At 43.8% G+C, this 20,300-nt stretch overlaps 1 protein-coding gene across 1 annotated transcript in view; it reads left to right on the top strand.

The window, feature by feature from the left end:
• ZC3H3 (zinc finger CCCH-type containing 3) overlaps positions 1-20,300 on the top strand; it is a 369,370-nt gene that overhangs the window by 141,745 nt on the left and 207,325 nt on the right. Inside the window, exon 4 of the mRNA XM_074986583.1 lies at positions 9,237-9,393. Coding sequence (XP_074842684.1) covers positions 9,237-9,393 — 157 coding nt within the window. The remainder of the gene's footprint in view (positions 1-9,236; positions 9,394-20,300) is intronic.

Genomic DNA, 20,300 nt, shown 5'->3' on the forward strand with positions numbered 1-20,300 from the left:
ACCTCCACCATGTTTTATATAAATCGGCAAGGAGGAGCTCGGTCCCGTGCCTTATGTGCGGAAGCAGTCCGGTTGTGGAACTGCTGCATCGCCAACAATATAACCTTGAAAGCCGCATACTTACCAGGCGCTCACAATGTGAAGGCAGACCAGCTGAGCAGGCGTTTCGCACTCACGCACGAGTGGCAGATCCGTCCCGATCTGCTGCGACCGATTTTTCACGCATGGGGTTTTTCGCCAGATAGACCTGTTTGCTACTCAGCACAACAAGAAGTGCCCACGATTCTGCTCCAGGGCAGGACTGGGACGGGGGTCCCTGAGGGACGCCTTCGCGATCTCATGGAGGGGCCCCCTGCTTTACGCTTTCCCTCCCACAGTGCTCATCCACAAAGTGTTGCAGAAAGCCTGGAGGGAAGGAGCCTGAATGATCCCGATAGTCCCAACGTGGGATCGACAGCAATGGTTCCCCCTACTCCTGCGCATGTCGGACCGGCCACCGATGCCCCTTCCGGTGGCGCCGGATCTGCTCACGCAAGCCCAGGGGTCCGTAGTGCATCCGCACCCCCAAGGCCTGCGACTACAAACGTGGTTAATCCATGGCTCAGCTCCCTAGAGAGCACATGTACGGAGGAAGTGCAGCAAGTCCTAGAAAGTAGCAGGAGGACTTCCACCAGGAAGACCTACAAGCAGAAATGGACTCGCTTTACGGCATGGTGTTCTACCAAACAGCGAGCCCCCCTTTCGGTGCCTATGGCTGTGATATTAGAGTATTTACTGGACCTCAAGAGAGGACGACTCTCACTATCCTCATTTAAGGTCCACCTTGCCGCCATTTTGGCGTTCAGACACGAAGAGGAAGGGCACACGGTGTTCGCCCATCCCATGGTTACCAGGTTCCTCAAAGGGCTGGTAAACCTATACCCCCCTCGGAAACTGCTTCCACCTTCGTGGAACTTGGACCTGGTGCTTAATGCGAAAACGGGACCACCGTTCGAGCCTTTGGCCACGGTTTCCCTCCGCCTCCTTATGATAAAGACGACCTTTCTTCTCGCAATCACGTCAGCTCGCAGGGTGAGCGAGCTTGCGGCAGTTATGGCAACGCCACCCTGCGCTGTTTTTTCCAAGGAGGCGGTAACCATACGGCTGCATCCAGCCTTTGTTCCTAAAGTTTCTTCTGAGTTTCATACTAACGAACCTATCGTTTACCCTCATTTTATCCAAAGCCTCATAACTCTAACAAAGAGGCGCGCCTACACCTCCTGGACGTGAGGAGGCGCTAGCTTTCTATATAGACAGGACCAAGTCCTTCCGGAGAACGGATAGACTCCTAGTCTCTATCGCTCCCAAATGAAAAGGAGAATGTCTCTCTTCGCAGAGAATCTCGAAGCACATCGTATCTTGCATAAAAATGTGCTACAAACTCAAAAAGACTCCTTTACTGGCCATGCCCAGGGCTCATTCCACTAGGGCGGTGGCGGCATCAACAGCCTTTTTTCAAGGGCGTTGCGCTAAAAGACATTTGCAGAGCGGCGACCTGGTCATCCTGTGACACCTTCGCCAAACATTACGCCCTTCACAGGGTATTCCAAGAGGATACCCGTCTCTCGGCAGCGGTCCTCTCGGGGACAAGCTGCACGTAATCCGATTACCCACCTCCTATCTTGGGTTACTGCTGGGTAGTCACCTAATGTGGAGCACCCACGGGGACGCTCGAAGAAGAAAGAAAAGTTACTCACCGTAGTAACGGTGGTTCTTCGAGATGTGTCCCCGTGGGTGCTCCACTACCCGCCCATCCTCCCCGCTCCGGATCTCTGTTTAGTGTTTTGCAGGAGCATCCGAGGTGGTTGGTCAAGGAACTGGCGGGGACCGGATCGCGCACGTGGCCAGGAGCGCGCAAGGGAGCGGCGCGCACCGGCGCACGTGCGGTCCGGCAGAAACTGCTTGGAAGATCCGATCTGCGGCGCCGGGCGAGCCCGACACCTAATGTGGAGCACCCACGGGGACACATCTCGAAGAACCACCGTTACTACGCTGAGTAACCTTTCTTTATTAGGCGATAAGCTTTGAAGAAGTGGGTCTGCCCCATGAAAGCTCATCACTTAATAAAAAATTTTGTTAATTAAAGTGGTACTTTAGCTTTTGTTTATTGCCCACTTTTAATAACTTCTTGGTTCATTTTGGTGCCTGTATTTCCTGACTATCTTGACAGCAGTTCTTTCTGCTTTCAATGTGCAAGCCTCCATGGCCATGCGTGGGATCCACAGTTCCTCTGTTTCCATTGTGTCTCGTCTTTGACTCTTAAATGTTGGAGCATTTCCTTGCAAAGCCCAACTGGCCACTTGGTCCTTGCATCCTTTCTTCACAAAGGAACTGCAATCTGTTTTCTCAGGGAATCCCAGCTCCTGGACTTCATCCTTGTAGGGTGCTCATTTGGTCACTTCATTCTTCTCACTTTTCGGAACTTTGGATTTACCCTGCCAGTTTAGCTGATTAGCTAATCCATCCCAACAATGGCTCCTAGTTTACTGTCTTTCCCTATTTACCATGCTTGATTATTGCTACTCTGGGCATGTGCTAATGATATTCTATCTCTAGAGAAATAACACAGTAAACTGAACGAAGATCTGCAGAAATAAACAGCAAAGGATGGTGTGTTATTATCATCCAGTCATACATATTGACTGTCTTTCGGTGCAGCTCTTGTGTGATTGTAGGCATAAGAAATTTTGCATCTGGGAATTAGGAAGTTTTTTCTGGCTCCTCCGCTCAACAGTAATCTTCAGCAGACTATGGAGTGTGCTCCCCAAGGAAGAAACAGAAGCTTCATTTGTTGGTTGAATGAAAATTGTGTTGATAAAATTGCTGAAAAATGTAGAAAAGAATCCTGGTTTGGCTGGGAGACAGGCTGGACTGGCTAATGTCTTTCCTGCCTCTGATTTCTGTGGTAGCTGTGGAAAAGCAAAATTTAAATGGTTGGAACCTTTGAAATAAAAGGTACTGTATAAATCAGAGGGAGATTTTTTTTTCTATTTTCACTTGAATTGGAGAGGACATAAGTCTTTCAAGATGAAGCCATGTGTGTGTTTGAACATACAATTCCATTCTAAGAAATTGCGGTTTTAGACAAATAATCCTATTTGGCACTTTGTATAAAAAGTTGGCCTCTCCCCTCATTTGCAGTTTTATTTTAGCAGTTTTTTAATTGGGGGGAGGATTAAAACAAATGAAAATTAATGATGGTTGGAGACTCTGGAAGATGAATGAACATTATTAGCATTGAGAACAACAAGAAGTCTTGTTAAGACAAAGGATGCAGAGTCTGAGTTCTGTTCCTGGCTCTACCTCTGACTACTCCCTATGTGATCTTAGGAAATGTTATTTATTTTCTCTCCTCTGCTCAGGTTTCTCATCTACGAAAAGGGGATCATGCTTTCTAGCTTTCGTGAGTGTTGTGTGTCTGAACAAATGCCCAGACATTCTTAGAATGTGCTAGGAAAGTGCAGAGTGTGTGGTTGTCCAGCTTAACCCCAGAGGTTTGTCACCTGCATATTACAGCATTTCAACATCTTCCTAAAAGGCTGAGTCGAAAGAGTGGCGTGCTTTGGATCTTTGATTCCATCAGCTCATAAGGAACCTTCAGAAGGCTGCCTGCATGTGTATCACTTTAAGACTTTTATGGCAATAAGATGCCATGGTGAAGGTCAGCCGTAAGGTGTATAAGTTTCCACACCAATTTTTTTCCTTCCTCTTTTCCGCTTCTCCTTGGGTGTGGTTGGTGTGAATTGTTCACGGGGGAGGCATGTCTCCCTGTAAAACCACCACTCAGCAATGCACAGAGCACTCTGGTGTTCATGAGCTGTGAGCCCTGGCTGATAAATGGTGCTCATATCCCATTCAAATATGATGCAAGCAGTTTTTTTGTAGTTTGTCTTCCATTGCGGTAGTAAAGTTTTTAATTAGGAAAGCTAATGAGATCGATTAGTCATTAGAACTGACCTCTGGATCTCTGCAAGGAGTGTGCATGTGTGTGCTGGGCTGATAACGGGAGACGCTGGGGCATTGTTTGTAATAAAAGCGTAAAGTGTTTGATTTGAGTGAAATGTGCCACAGGGAATACATCATGCGGCGAAAAAAAATTACAACCCGGGGAGCCTGTAATGAAGGGAATTAAACCAACATCCTATCTAAATAACATGATTATCTACACAAAACCTCTCAGCTAGGAAGTAATAATAGAAAACTGAGCTGCTTGGGAGAGTCTTTCAGAACATGGTTAATGCCAGAGGTTCACGCACAGGCAGTATCAGAAGAGCAGCTACTGAATGCGACATCCAATTACTGCTGTGGAATAGAGTTTACCAGGCGCCAGTCTGTCTGTGTTGTGGGAATGCTGGGGAGGGAGAACTGAAAGCAACAACAATTTGGGACCTCTACTTCTTACATCACTTGTAAGTGCATAGCAGTCAGGGATGTCAGGCGGGAGTTTGATTGGCTACCTGACTGATTAACAGCGTAGGGTTTGTGAAGGTACAAAAACCAAACCAAACCAAAACAAAACAAAAAAAAAAGGTCAGTGTATGACTAATTCCTAATTTAAATAATTGCATAAGGTCAGAACTTAAGTAAAGAGTCTGCTAATGTTTAGCTGATATTCAAATACGGGTTGAACCTCTCTAATCCAGAACTCTCCTGGCCGGCAAACTCTGGCATGATTTTGGTTAGCTAGATGACCGCTTATCATGGGTGTGGCTGTGTTTCCCATGGTCCCATAAAATTTGTTTGCAGCCACCAGTCCTGGTTCTCAGTATTCCAGATCCGAAGAAGTAGGTCTGTCCCACGAAAGCTCATCCCCTAATAAATTATTGTGTTAGTCTTTACAGTGCTACCGGACTGCTTTTTTGTTTTGTGAAGGTACAGACTAACATGACTACCTCTCTGAGTGTTCTGTGCTGTTATTTAGCTGTAATTTACCCCTAAATGTCTTCTAAGAGCCCAGTAAGCAGTGGAAGTGTTGGTAATGTGCTAGAAAATATTGACTTTCCATAGTCCAGCAAATTCTCTTGTCCAGTACCAGTCGGCTCCCAAGAGTGCTGAGTGAGAGAGGTTCAACCTATATTAAAGCAGCATGTTCAGGTAAATTCCTACAGAGATCTGTACAGGTGAGGAAACGTGTGAAATTTTAGAAACAGGGCATAGTCTAACGGTTGGCAGGGGGAAACTGGGACCCAGGAGTCCTGGGTTGTCTTCACATCTTTGCCACTGCATTTCTGCAGGAATTCTTTATAGCTATTAGGATCCATAAAGACTTGACTGAAAAGTGAAGTTTTTTTAATTAAATCTAGGAATATCAAATGTGTAGAGTGGTCTGAACAACTTACATTTCCCTTCTTAAAGGACAGCAGCAGAACCACTTTTCAGGGTGAATCTTGGCAATATTAGGTGCTTTGCCAGAAACATGGCATCATGTGAACTGTGGATGATATTGTTTGAGGCTGTTTATTTTTTAGTTCCACCTTTGGACTTTCTTCTAGGGGATAGCAAAACATATGAATTCCTGGTATCGCTAGAGCTCTCTTTGGGGACTCTCTGTGGGTGTACGTTCCTCTACTTGTTCTGAAATAGTCGGACTCGTGATAATTTAGATCTGTTTGATAGAGTTTTGCAGAGTTAGATGGTGAAGAGGCAGAAAAGAGTTTTTGTAGGTGGCTGGCTGGTCAAGCACCTGTTGAATTGATATTGTTAATGGTGGATTAGAGCACCCAAGTCTTGGATAGGCATTTTTCAGTTCTGATTTATATCAAAATAAACAAAATAAAGAGGTGTTCCATGAACAAAACAGCCTGACCCTGGGTATGGCCCAGTAGTACATGTTTTGTGTTACAGCAGGTCTCAAAATGTGTAAAGTGTTGTACAAGCACACAAAATGAGTCTGTCATTGCTCAGAGGAGCTCAGTCATTTTAAAAAAGTTCAGTGTGGGGAAACTTCGGTAAACATGTTGTTTAGCTGAGAAACTGTTCAGCTTCTGTCCTGGGCTTTCACTCTGCCATTCCTCTGGCGTTAGTGGTGCGGACACTTGCAAAATTACAGGATCTTTCTTCCATAGGTCTTGTCTACACTAGGGAAATTTTGTAACTACAGAACTTTGCTGACCCCAGTGTAGCTGTGTCATGTCAGACCCGCTGTGATCAAGGAGAGATGAGATAATGAAGATGCCATGGCCACACTAGCTCCTGCTTTTGGAAGGGCTGTGGTAATGTGGCACTTTGGAATATGCTAATGAGGTGCTTCCAGGAATATGCAACACCTCATTAGCATAATGGTAGCCACACACCCTTAGAAACTGCTAGTTTCGAAATGCATGCCACCCGCATAGCCAAGGGCCTTGAAATGACCCCCCACCCACTGGATTTTGAAAGCCCATTCTTCCCAAAACCAGATACCATATTACCATAGCCCTTTGGAAAGGAGGGGCTAGCTGGCCACGGCCCATGGGATCTGTCTGTGCTAGTGCTCCCAGGATACCTAACACTAGTAGAATTGAAGCGATGTCTGCAGTGATGTGAAATTTTTACAAAATACCCTGGGAGTTCCCCACTGGCTGCAGTCTGGTATTTAACAATCACTCACACTCGAAGTTTTTTGTTTTTGAGCTATTCCAGCCCCTTGTTCCTTGATGTAGAAGTCTGTGGATACAAGCATTTCCAACCCAGTCAGTTCAGAAAGATAACCAGCGCAAAGCAGAAAGTAAGAGAGAATGAAGGGCAATGGTGGGAGTATTCTGATTTACAGAATTGAGGGTTTTTTGTTTTTTTTTTTAAATAGAATGATTTTAGTACAAATCACTAGCAGCTCTTTGAACTGCTGGCTTTAACTTCCTGGCTTTTGTGGGTATTTAATACTTAACATTAACTTAATGTACCCTTTTTGGCATTTAATATACTGTAGAGCACTGCAGCTTTTATTAATGTTTGCTAATAATTGCAGACAGCGTTATTTCTGTAGGTCTTCCTATAGCAGAATCCTGCTGTCCTGTAAAGCATTAGAATGTGTTTTGTGCTGAGCCAATTTATTAACATAACAGCACATAAGATTATTTCAGTGCATTTATTATTAATTATTTACAGAGTGATAACAAGTAAAGGCCCCAATGAGGACTCGAGGCCCCTTTGTGCTCAGCCCTGTACAAACATATACCAAAATCCTTAAGTCTTTGGACCCAAAATCTGTTTCTTTGCCATCAGGTTTTCTTCAGAAGCTGAATCGTGCAACCTTGAATCGCTGCATTTGTTGTATTTTAAAAGTGTTTGTTCTGAATATTTTTTTAATGTAAAACCTACATATAACTCTAAAAGCTGCTAGTAGTGGAAAGGAAACTGGTAGATTAATGTTTTTGTCCTAATTGTGTGTGCTCCAGTATGGATACATGTGCTGACAAATTTGACTTGCTTTATTTATACTGAGTCCTTTTCATATTGCCATGACGTTACAGAATGATTACACAGGACAAAGTTTAAGTTCTTGATATTCCTAAAAATTTCTCTTCAAACTGTGATCATCTTTTCCTTCTATAATTTACGGGGAGAGTTGATATCTTAATTTTTATTAAGCTCTCCAGAGAAATTTTGCATCATAGCACATTCTGTTGCTTATCCCACGTGTCAAAGATTTTTTTTTAACGTTTGACTGAATCTGGGATAGGAGATTCATGTGGCAAACGCTATTTTGCCCTACAGAGCCTAAGAGAGATACTGAGTTGCTGAATTTGAATTAACTCTCAGACCAAACTGCTAAATGAACTAGAAAAATGAGTGCCTATGTAATCCACACACCTATGTGTGGTTAACTGTCCCATGTAGTGGCACCTAAACCATTTCCCAGAGAAGGAATGAGTGTCCTTTACAGCCTAAGCTGAGCAGCAGCTGGCCTTTAGCTTAAGCTGTAGAGGTGCCTGTACTAAGCTCCGGAGGTCCAAGGCTCGAGTCTGCCTGTGGGCAGTTACAAGTAATTAACTAGTATTTTAGCTCTGATGCAAGACGGCACAGAAGCCATTGCTGTTGCACTCTGCCTGCGATAGTTCTCAGCACTGATGCAGTTGTTGGCATATGGTTTTGCGTCTGCAGTGATAGCTCTAAATCCCTAGCACCCTTGTTATTACCACACGTTAAACTTAGTGGGCAGCACATGTCCCAGCTCTCCCAAGGAAGAACACATTGGGCAAATGCAAAAATGGGGTCTGATTTTCCCCTCTCCATCTTGCAGTTGTTTTAATTAGAAGCTCTCCAAGAAAATCAGACAGCCCTTTAAATCCGTTATAAAACCAGAAGACTTAGTCTCAGCATGTAGTGTCAGCTTTAATTATCTGGGCAGTTATAGCTGTATGTTATAAAAGCCAGGCAATTAGATGCATTCCTTAAAGCTGTGAAAAAAGATTGCTAGCTATCAAGGAGAGGAAAAACAGAGTCAAACGTATAACTGTTAATTGCACAAAGCATTCAGCATTAGAAACTGGCTTGTAGATCATCTTGCAAAATATTATGAAAATGGAAATGATTAAATATATAAATCTGTTCAGAATGTAGATGTCAGGGATAAAGGTGTATTTTCTAAATGTGCTTGTCTCAAAAGACCATTGTGCGGTAGGCAGGCTCTAATATCTGTGCTCCTTTAAGATTGCAGTGGGGGAAATGTCTGCTTCAGTCGGTAGTGTGCAGTGATGTAACCAAACATAAAAATGTTTTCTTCCTGTCCAACTGGACCTGTCACAGCTCCTCTCTCGAGCAGATGTGGCTAACCTGTTCTATACTTCTGGCTAACTAGCTGTGTCCTTCAGACTTTGTGCACTCATGAGCCTCTGAAACTTAGAACCTCTTGTCCAGTAGCAGTACCTAGGCTATGTGAACTTAATGAGAATTGACTGTCAGTAAGTAGTAATAGCAACAGACAGTATTACACTTTGTCCAGTTGCTACCTTGGACAGAAACTTTTGAACACCCCCATAATACAGCTGAATGTATTCTGCCATACATGTGTGTATATGCATGCTTGGTGGGGAATTACTTTCTGACCCAATTAGGGATCATAAGTAACTGATAAGCTCTCCTTAATCTCAACTAGAAGTCACTCTTCTCTGCACATTACAAACTAGTTATGTAGGTAGCTCTCCTTTTCCCATTCTTAAATTCTCGCTGTTAGAATGCATGTGGTTTTCAGTGTTCTTCTGATCACTTTTTTCCAGGGTCCAGTTTGCACTTTCTAAGGAGCCCTGTGGCTAATAAAGTTGTACAGACTCGCTATCGGATAGTGAAAAAGCACGTGGCCTCGCCTTCTTGTTCATCGTCATTCTTCAGCATTCCTGTCCCAAGCTGGAAGACAAGGCGACTTGTGACATCCAGGTAATGTTTCTGGCTGTAGTATTTGATTGTCAACAGATACATGCTCTTTAAGAAGTCTATGAACAGCTGTATGGATTGCAGAACTCGTTATTTTACTATTACATGGTAATCACAGGGTAACTTTAATATGTTGTTTGTTTTAGCAGGTTCTGTGTGCAATACACTGATTTAAATGTAGAATTTTAATAATATTCACATTAGCTTCAGTTAGACTGGTGACAGCTTTCCACAGTCGTGTGAGCTGCTTCATATTTATTCCCATCTTGAAAAATTGTTCTCACACAGCAGTTAGATAACCTGTAAGGGAGCTGGAGAACTATGTTATGATTCTCTGTAGAAATGAGTGAAGGAAGTCTGCATCTTTTGGGACTGTGGAGGGTCTCTGGACGATAGCTCCGGACACTTTCCAATGTTGTTAGTCCTCAGAGCCGGAAGGCCCACTGCCAGTCATTACAGTGATTTAAAAAATAGTCCTCCTCTCTCCTCCCTTTGCTGCAAACATTGAATCTATATACTTCGAACAATATTGTTCAAGCATCCTCTTTCTGGAAGCGCTTAAGCCAAACTCTGCGAGATCCTCTGTAGATCAAAGTGACACCTAATATGGGGATCTGCGTACCCCATATTTGCTTATCATGTGGTGTCCTACACTGTGCTCTGAAGTGTCTGGAACAGGCCATTCTCAGAAACAGGTTACTGAAGTAGATAGGTCTGGGGTCTGCTCCTGACTGTCATTTCTTCTGTCCTGTTGTGATTAAGACCTAAACTTTCTGAAGAAGGAGCAAAGATCAGTACTGAAAGATTGTGAAATCCTTTTTTCCTCTCCTTTTCTGCCTTCTCATCTAAGGGAAAAGCTAGAGTAGTAGATGTTAAGAGCAAGTGCAAGGCTACCAGTCTCAAAGTTCAAGAGTCAGGGCTTTGTTTTATGTGCTGGTTATGACCAGGGGAAAGATTATAACTTGATTTTCATTTAAAACAGGGTTTCTCCACCAGGGATGTGTGTACCCTTGGGGATACACCGAGGTCTTCTGGGGGTACATTGACTCATCTGGATATTTGCGTAATTTTATAATAGGCTACATTAAAAACACTAGTAAAGTCTATACAATCTACAAGTTTCTTCAGACGGTGACTTGTTTCTACAGCTTCATATGCCTTATGTTGAAATATAAGTACAGTATTTCTAATTCCAATTCATTTATTTGATAACAAGGTGGTAGAAAGTCAGCAAGTTTTCAGTAGTAGTCTTCTGTGATATTTCTGCATGTTTTTGTAAGTAAGTAGTTTTTAAGTGAGGTGTAACTTGGTGGCGTGCAAAACAAATCTGACTCCTGCAAAAGTTATTTTAATCTGGGAAGGTTGAATGGCACTTGTTTCAAAACCTCAGATTACTTTAAGACCATGTTCCTCAGCTGGTGGTATGTGTACCCTTAGGGTACATGAAGAGTCTGGCAGTGCTTATTTAAAAAAAAAAGGGGGGGGGTGGTTTGAGAGACATGGATTTAAAACATAATTTGACTCTCCTGTAGCATCAATAAAACTAAACTAGCTAACCTGAAATTTCACACATGCTGTTCTGAGAGTGGAGAACTGCTTTTGGAAAGTTTGGGGCTTAATCACACAAGGCATGGGGAAGTAGGAAGGGTTAGAAATAACATATCACATTTTTTCAAAGGCTGCTTAACTTTTTTTGGCCAGTAATTACCTCAAAGAATGCGTAGCCGAGATCCTGCCAGTTTGTTTATGCTCTTGCCCTTGGTGTCCAGGAGCTTCTGTTATCACCAGTGGTCCCTTTTGGTGAACTCATGCACATGAGCCCCTGTAAACAACATACCTCCATGTCCTCTCTCAGTTGGTATCAAGAGATCCTTGAGTCACACCCTTCACTGGGGAACACACCCAATTTTACATTCTGGTCTACAAAGTAATCTTGAATTTCATGGGAGGTATCTAATGAGCCATGGACCCACCTTCAATTCACCTTCCTTTTATAAGCCAGATATACCAACCCTTTGTGTTTAGTTGTTCACAAACAGATCAAGTACTGGTTCTTCCTGCCCCACCCACTGCATTGCTTTTTCCATCAAGGTATTTTTGTATGGTTCATATTTTGTCTTCTGTATAGAATCCACAAATACCCACAACTATCATTCTATGATGATAAGTCATACAGTCAAATGAGTCCTTGTGTTACTTCTAGATTAGTCCAATTAGAACATCTCTTATTTGCAGTTTGAAGAGGATCTGTGAACTTGCAAATGCATTAGGCTAAAATCTCAGGGTCCGTCTGTACTAGAAACAGTGCAGTAGCATAACTTTGGTGTAGACAGTTGCTGTAGTGGTGGAAAGGATTCTTCTTTTACTGTAGGAAATCCACCTTTTTGAGGGATGTTTAGTTTTGACAGGAAAACTGTTACATCTGCCTAGCAGTATCTACATCAGGGCTTAGGAGGCTTGACTAAAGCGGGCAGGGTGTGAAACTTTTCATACCTTTGAATGATGTGGTTAAGCTGACTCACCTGTAAACCAGGCCTTCAGTTTCTTTGCATCTCACAGGTTCGTAATTTGTTGATAGTGGTGGCTATTTGCATGTAAATGATGGTTAATTCCTGATAGCTCATTTTCTGTTTGATTCTGCTCTGAAATCGTAGTATTAAATCTGTCAAACTCTGATCAGTGTTATGGATGTAGACCCAGGGATGGGAGCTTGAGGGCCAGATGAAAAGGCCCGATGGGCTGAGTGTAGTTTGCCTGCCCTGTGCAGACACTAGTACTGGCAGTAGCTGTATAGTGAGGGAGGAGCAAGGTATTAAAGCACTGTTGAATCATAACAGAGAGGACAGGACAAATGGTGTCAGAACAAACTGTTCAGGATAAATTAATTTCAGGTGTGCTCCAGTGTTAAATGTAAATTGCTCAAGTTAAGGCCAGACATTTTGTTGTTATGGGATTAAATTGCTAGCTTCTGTTGGGAGCTGTCAAAACTAGCAAGGGCTCCATAAACTGGGTGTCCACTGTAACCTTGCTGTTCACATAGCAGTTTGTCAGGTCATTTTGTGCACCTGCGGCGGACTTGTTTGCACTGACCACATGACCCTAGAGGTGAATGGCTATAAGCCAGGAAAGTTTGCTCTTAATCAGTGCAAGTACATCCCTTCCAGTCTGGAAGTTGCCCCACCTTGTATCTCGAGTTAGGCATAGAGAGTGTGCCTCACGCTGAACAAGCAATATGGATCAAACTGTGGTTTTTATTTAAACCCATAGAGAAGAACTTACCTTGGTTGAAACAGTTGCTGCTTTGTGGTAGGGCTGTTCCTGTTCAAATGACCATTCTCCCTGCCCAGTGATCCGAAAGCCTGAGCAAAGATTAACTTGTTTTATTTCTACTCTTTTGTGACCATAAAAGTTCTGTCAAGGGCCTGGATAATACTGCCTCTTCAGTGTCTCTGCTTTCAGTATTTCTCTAAGGATGCCCTGGAAAGCGCTGTATTCATCAGATTTCATAACTTGCCCAATTTTATGAGGGGTGGTGATGGGATTTGCATTCTGCAAGTGCTACTGAAATGACTTTCAGAGCCAGTGGAATGGAGGGTGTTGTGTGATGGTCCAACCCTGCTGTATGGAGTATTGTCATATTGTGTACACAAAGTTTGATATATGAATGTGACTATCGAGCAATTCAGGATGTGGAGGGGCAACCCTAAAGAAAGAGGAAGGTTACTTGTACTGATACCAAGGTTTGCAGGGAAAATAAAGCTTCTGCTCTTTGGTAATTTGAGTGCTGTAAAATTTGAAGTGGGGAAGTATAAATCACTGATGTTACTGAGGTGGGCAGAACGAGGCTTAGAATGGGAAGCTGGCTTCAACTGTCATGGTGGAGAAACAAGTGCCTCCTCAATTTGATTTTGTTTGGGTTCTCATGACCTTCTTATTACTATGCAGTCTGGACAGCTAATTGATGGAGCATCTGACTAAGACAGCGGTGTCCAATGGGAATTCAAAGATCGCCACACTTGTGGTTGTCATTTTTCGATATTCACCACATTATTTGCCTCTCCCAGAGTCAGGCTCTTGAGACAGGCACCTCCAGCCCCGCCATTCTAATTCTATGCTGGCCACTCACCAGAGCAGCTAGGGCCACCACTGCTGGGGCTGCTATGTGCTTCTCCCAGCAAGCAGTGGCGCACATGCACAGAGTGGGAGGATGACACTCCCCCCTGCATGTGGCTCTGAGGAGGAGCTGCATTTAAAGGCTCCAAGAGCTGCAGGTTAGCCACCCCCTCTTCATCACAATATAGTGTCCTATTCGCCGTATGTGGTGAGTGGCAAACATATTTGGCCCCATGGGACAAAAGAGGAGGGTCCTTGTGTTTTAAAATGGGGGAGATGAGGGGCTAGAGCCAGTAATAAAGAGACCATGGAGTCACACCATCAGTCTTAACTGAACAGAACAGTCATTTCATGCAGCAGTAATCAGATCATTCCGTTGTGATTGGATGAGAGCTTCCTCTTGTAGAATCATTTTACACTTATTAATATTTGACTTCATTAAATTGTGTGGTTTAGATCTTATGACTCTTTCATACAGATCTCAGTAAAATGTCATCAGCAAATTAAAACAATTATATTTTAAAGAAGTGATAAAATCTCTCACTCAGTCTTGCTGTTACCTTCATTGTGCATGATCAGTCATACTGGCCATCAACTGGAAGGACTTGGCAAATGCTTTTTCTGTAGTTCTGACATTTGTCTTTACATGCCATTGTTCATGACATGCTCCCGGACATGGAACCGAAAGAAAATTATTAGGCTGGGAGCTGGTATCTTGGAGGAAGGAGAAGGAAAGAGCCGATGTTCAGGTTGTTACAAACTGCACTGAATGAAGCGCTGGAGACATCTTTAGCAGGGAGCCATCCTGCACTGTTAGAGGAAGAATGTTCTATGGATTAAGTGAGTGGATTTCTTCCATTTCTAGTTTTGCTAGTCCAGTGACTTCTTTTCAGTCACATATAATCTTGACCCACTCTTAAAAAAGAGTCCATTTGAGGAAGGTGTAGTCCAGAACCACTGAAAAATCTGCCTGATGCTGCATGGCAGTGACGACTGTTTTCCTCTGCATGAAAGGTAATCTCTCTGCTTCACTCATTGTGTGGTACTTTGGTTTAGTGGATTACAAGCTTTTGGGGGCAGGGGCCCTGTGTTTGTACAGCTCCTAGGTCAGGGGAGCCCTGATACTGATTGAGCCATGGCATGCTGTTGTAATGTATTAAGTAACATTTACACACTAACTAACACAACCCAACTTGAGCACCAGTGGTGCTGACAATAAGCCCATCTTGACGCAGTGGAATCTCCGGTATGTTTGACTGCTGATGCATAGCAGCAAGTGGGGGCCAGAGGATGCTTATGCTGCGATAATGGCCAGCTTTTTGTGTTTGGCGACAGAGGTTAGATTTAGCACATGCACGCATTGCCCCCCTTCAGATGAATTTGCAGCTTGTTTGTTGAGTGGCTAAGCAGTTGTGATTTAGTAACCTTTTAGCTCTTCCTTTTGATAGGTTCCTGAGAACTGTAAACATTCTTTAATGTTGGTTGGGCATTGAGCTGCAGTGCTGTAAAGCAGTGTCTTAAATGCAGCACTGGGTGTACGTGGCTGCTGCCCTTGTAGCACCTAGGGATAGGGAAGTTCTAGCTGTTAAAATCCAGATTGTTCAGGGCCTGTCTGGGATGGGCAATGTTCTGCCACAATCCGTTTGATTTATATGGTGCTTTAATGGACTTCAGTTAGGGCCACGTCTGTGATCCGCTGAATGATCTGTAAAGCTCGACTCTGCAGACAGTATTGCTGTGCTTCTGCAGGGGAAACGACCCAGCAGTTTGCAGCATGGGTTGGATCCGTAGCATTAGCAGGTTGCAGGCAAGCCCCATAAAGCAGCTATGCAGAGCCAGAAGACAGATGTGTCTCTTGGGATTCGGGGGGTGCGCTTGGGGAGCGTGTGTGCGCTGCTGCTCATCCACAGGCACCCCGAGCTAATTCCTCAGTGATTGGTTGCTTTCTCCCCTTATTGCAAGATTGCATTAAACTTTGCCCCACCGCTGACTTTTCTGCAGGCGATAGATGGGAGTATATTTTAAATTAATTTTACTGCACTTTTTGTAATATTTTTGTTTTAAATAGATTTATAAGCAACTTGGGTGCTATTTCTATAAATTTATGAAGATAATTTTCACTCTCTTGATAAGGTTAAATTTACACCTGCTATTTCCATATTAATTCACATTGCTAAGTGGATCTAATTTTCTTCCGTTCTTCTATCTAGTGAGCATGGCCTTTCCTAATGCAATTTCCCCCTCACTAAATCACTGTGATCAGGAGTCATGATCGAGTTAAATTAACTTAAATTAATTTACTTAATAAGAGCTCCAGATCATTGTGAATGAGGTTAAGATTTATTGATTTTTCTTTTCATTCCTCCCCCTAATCTTTCTGTTTCACAGAGGTGAGTTTTGGCAAAGCTGTGGTTTCTCTCTTACATTTCATTTTCCCACATCAGTGTTGCATGTGGTCATAGTGTGAATCATACAGTGTCATCATAACTCTGTCCAGAGCCTCCTCCGGCCGTGGATGAGCTTGAAGAACTGGTGATGATGCCGGTGACATGTACAGCCATAAGTCCTTATAAGCAACTACTTCAAATAGCAAGTTATTTGGGGTAATTCATTTTGTCAGCTGCTCTACTGCAGCCTCTTTCAAGGAGGTCTTGCTTTCACTCTGGTTCATAGCTTGATTAATGGTGGGTTACTTGCCTGGACTCCTCTGATTCTGCCCTGAGAATAACAGAAGATCTTTCAGCTTGTCTCCCCAGTGCTGGAGGAGGAATAAGCCTTTCTCCTCTTTTGTGGAACGTACCAGAGAGGGCACCGATTCCCTTGCTGGAGAGGGGGGCACTGGAGTGCATCTTGCTCAGTGCTTGTGGATAGAGAGAACAAATGGGGGAATGCTGCCTGGTGTTAAAGACAGGAGTTTTTTCCCTTGCCCTACCTGCCTCCTTTCCTGAAATCAGACTCTTTTTTGTGCCTGCCTGGATTAAAAAAAAGACTGAGTGGGGATTTCATAAGTCTTCAAATGTATTCAGGCCAGTTAATCTGCAGCCAGGGGTTAGCTATTAAGAAAGTCTTTCTATTTGATGATAGGGCTCTTCAGTCTAGCAGAGAGAGGTCTAACTAACACAATTTCAGGTTGGAAGTTGAAACTAGACAAACTGAGCCTGGAAATAAGGTGTCAGTTTTGAACAGTGATGGCAACTAACCATTGGATCAGTTTATCAAGGGCTGTGCTGGAATCTCCATCACTGGCATCTTTTAAATAAAGGTTGGATTTATTTTATTTTTTTTAAAGAGATCTGGGCTAGCTCATACAGGGGTTGTTTTGGAGATGTTCCAAAGCCTGTGGTCTATGGGAGGTCAGCCTTGCTGACTGCAGTGGTCCATTCTGGCTGTAGGGAGCTGGGAGTCTGTGGTGTTAACCCTAAACCACATGCAAACTTTATACCTGTGCTGCAGCAACTGCTTATGCTAGGTACAGCCATTAATGAAATGTGCAGTCATAATTATAATTATTGCTAGAGTGCTTCATTATGCTGCTGACGTTAATTTGTATTGCAGGAGTAGCCAGGAGCCTGTCATGGAGCCGGGCTTCCGTGCTTTGGACAGGCATTAAACAAAGACGACAACTGGCCCAAAGAGCTTACACTGTAACTTACAAGATGAGGCAACAGGTAGATGCAGACACGGGAGTACAAGAAAACAGAAATATCTTATTTATTTGTCAGCCTGATAGGCAGTGGATGTAGTTCATCAGCTGCCTAATTGGTGTTAAGTTTTTGTAGGAATCCTGTCAAAAGAAAGTTTGAGGGCTCCTAAAAACTGTGATATAATGCAGTCATGGTTCTCTCTAACTGTACTATTCCTGTTGTTGGGTTTTAAGAGCAGGTTAAGCACACATCAGTCACAAGTGGTCTGTGTTTACATGGGTCTGCCTCAGAGTATGGGGATGGACTTGGTGACTTCTCGAGGTCCCTCCCAGCCCTGTGTTTCTGTGATTCTAGAACTGTTTTTGCTGTGTGCTGTCTACAACACTTACGGAAAAACAGATTCTGTCCTAAAGAGCTGTCAGACTAGGTTACAACAGAACACAGCAGGTGGGTGACACAAACAAATGGGAACTGGAGGTGGAGAAATGAGGAAGCTGTAAAACAAGCCTATCTTAGCACAGTGAGCATTAGTCATAGCTTGCCACCTGCCTGGCAACGGTCAGCTGGTACTGATTTGTAGGTCTCAGGCAGAGCTTAGCATTCAGGACTTGGAGAGGGAAGGGAAGAGACTTTGCAACTGTTCTTCACATACATGTAATATTTGTGCACTCAAGCTGTTGACTTTTGGAAGGCTTTGACATTCACCCTGGAAAACGGTGCTAAAGAATCAGTGCAGCATACAAAGCAACGTAACTAGGGAGAGAAGCTATATCTACACTAGAGTATAAATTCAAATCTAAGGCACTTAGCTCGATTTTAAATTGTGACTGTTCACACATCAAATAACATTACTCTGACAATTGGAGTGGGATTAACAGGAAGTTCGAATGTAAATGTTTGGATTAATAGTAGTGTGGAAACAACTTCAGTTTAAACTGGTTTTATTGGACCCCAGAGGAGTCCCACATGTATTCCCCAATCATAGACTCATAGGGCTGGAAGGGTCCTCAGGAGGTCATTTAGTCCAGCCCCCTGCTTCAAGCAGGATCAACCCCCACTAAGTCATCCCAGCCAGGACCTTGTCAAGCCAGGATTTAGAAACCTTGAGGGATGGAGAATCCACCACCTCTCAAGGCAACACATTCCAGTGCTTCACCACCCTCCTGGTGAAGTAGTTTTTCCTAATATCTAACCTACATCTCTTCCTCTTTATCTTCAGACCATTACTCCTTGTTCTGCCGTGTGACACAACTGAGAACAGTTTCTCACCCTCCTCTATAGAGCCCCCCTTCAGGAAGTTGAAGGCTGCTATTAAATCACCCCTCAGTCTTCTCTTCTGTAAACTAAACAAGCCCAAATCCCTCAGCCCCTTAGTGGTCTTGTGCTCCAGCCCCTTAATCATTTTTGTTGCCCTCTGCTGAACCTGCTCCAGCACATCCACATCCTTTTTATACTGGGGGGCCCAAAACTGGACACAGTATTCCAGATGTGGCCTCACCAGTGCCAAATAGAGGGGGACAACCACTCTTCTAGGTCTACTCAAAATGCTCCTCCTAATACACCCTAGTATGGTGTTCCTGGCTATAAGGACACACTGTTTACTCATATGCAGCCTTTCATCCATCAACCCCTAGGTCCCTTTCCATCATGCTGCTGCTGAGCCAGTCGGTCCCCAGCCTATAACAATGATTAGGATTCTTCCGCTCCAGGTGCAGGACTCTACACTTCTCCTTGTTGAACCGCATCAGATTCCTTTTGGCCCAATCCTCCAATTTATCCAGGTCACTCTGAATTCTCTCTCTACCCTCCAACATATCTATCTCTCCTCGTAGTTTTGTGTCATCTGCAAGCTTGCCAAGGGTGCAACTCAGTCCCTCATCCAGGTCATTGATAAAGATGTTGAACAATACTGGCCCCAGAACCAAGCCTTGTGGCACTCCGCTTGAAACTGACTGCCATCCAGATATTGAGCCATTGACCACTACCTGTTGGGCCTGACCGTCAAGCCAGCTTTCTGTCCATTTTATAGTCGAAGGATCCAATCCATATTTCCTTAACTTATGGGCAAGAATGTTGTTGGAGACTGTATTAAAAGCTTTGCTGAAGTCAAGGTATATCAGATCCACTGACGTCCGCATGTCCACAGAGTCTGTTACCTCGTCATAGAAGCTAATCAGTTTGATTGGGCAGGACTTGTCACCGGTGAATCCATGTTGACTACTTTTGATCACTTTCCCCTCTTCCAAGTGCTCCAAAATGGATTCCTTGAGGAACCCCTCCATTATTTTCCCAGGGATTGAGGTAAGGCTGACTGGTCTATAGTTCTCTGGATTGTCCGTCTTTCCTTTTTTAAAGATGGGCACTACATTTGCCTTTTTCCAATCATCCGGGATGTCTCCTGATCTCCAAGAATCTTCAAAGATTATGGCCAAAGGTTCGGCAACGACATCTGCCAGTTCCCTCAGTACCCTTGGGTGCATTAAATCCAGACCCATTGATTTGTGTATATCTAGTTTTTCTAAGCAGCTCTTAACTCGTTCCTTCCCCACAGATGGCTGCCCTCCACCCTCCCATACTGCATTGTCTAGGACCATCATGTGGGAGTTGACTTTGTCTGTGAAGACTGAGGTGAAAAAAGCATTGAGCACATAACTTTTCGTACATCATCTGTCACTAGATTACCTCTCTCATCCAGTGCCCCACAGTTGTCCGTTCTGGCTGGCTGCATCTCCGATGCTCTCCAGGTATGCAGATAACAGGAAGCCCACAAACTTGCATGGTATCAGGAATGGGAATTCATATTCCTTCTGACCAGTCTCCCTCCTGCAACAACCTTCACCCCCCGCCCAGTGCAGCAAAGATACTGCTTGTCAGTATTTGTTGGTAGATTTCTCCTTGTACCCAGCTGCTTTCTCCTACATGATTGATTGGAGGGTTGTGACATCGTAGTTCACTGTGGCTATGACTAATGAAGTCAGAGATGTGCTTGAGAGATCCGGCTCTGCCTATCTAGCTCTTGCAATCTAAGCTTTAGGTCTGCCATGATACTACCTTCTCTATTTTGTTTGATGCTCTCTCTCAAGTAGTAAAGTAGGGTCTCAACATTCACGAAAGTTCCGTGTTCAGAACCCTTGCGAATGTTGATTTTTGTGA

The sequence above is a fragment of the Carettochelys insculpta genome, chromosome 2 (genome assembly GCF_033958435.1).
Source record: "Carettochelys insculpta isolate YL-2023 chromosome 2, ASM3395843v1, whole genome shotgun sequence".
Lineage (NCBI taxonomy): Eukaryota > Metazoa > Chordata > Testudines > Carettochelyidae > Carettochelys > Carettochelys insculpta.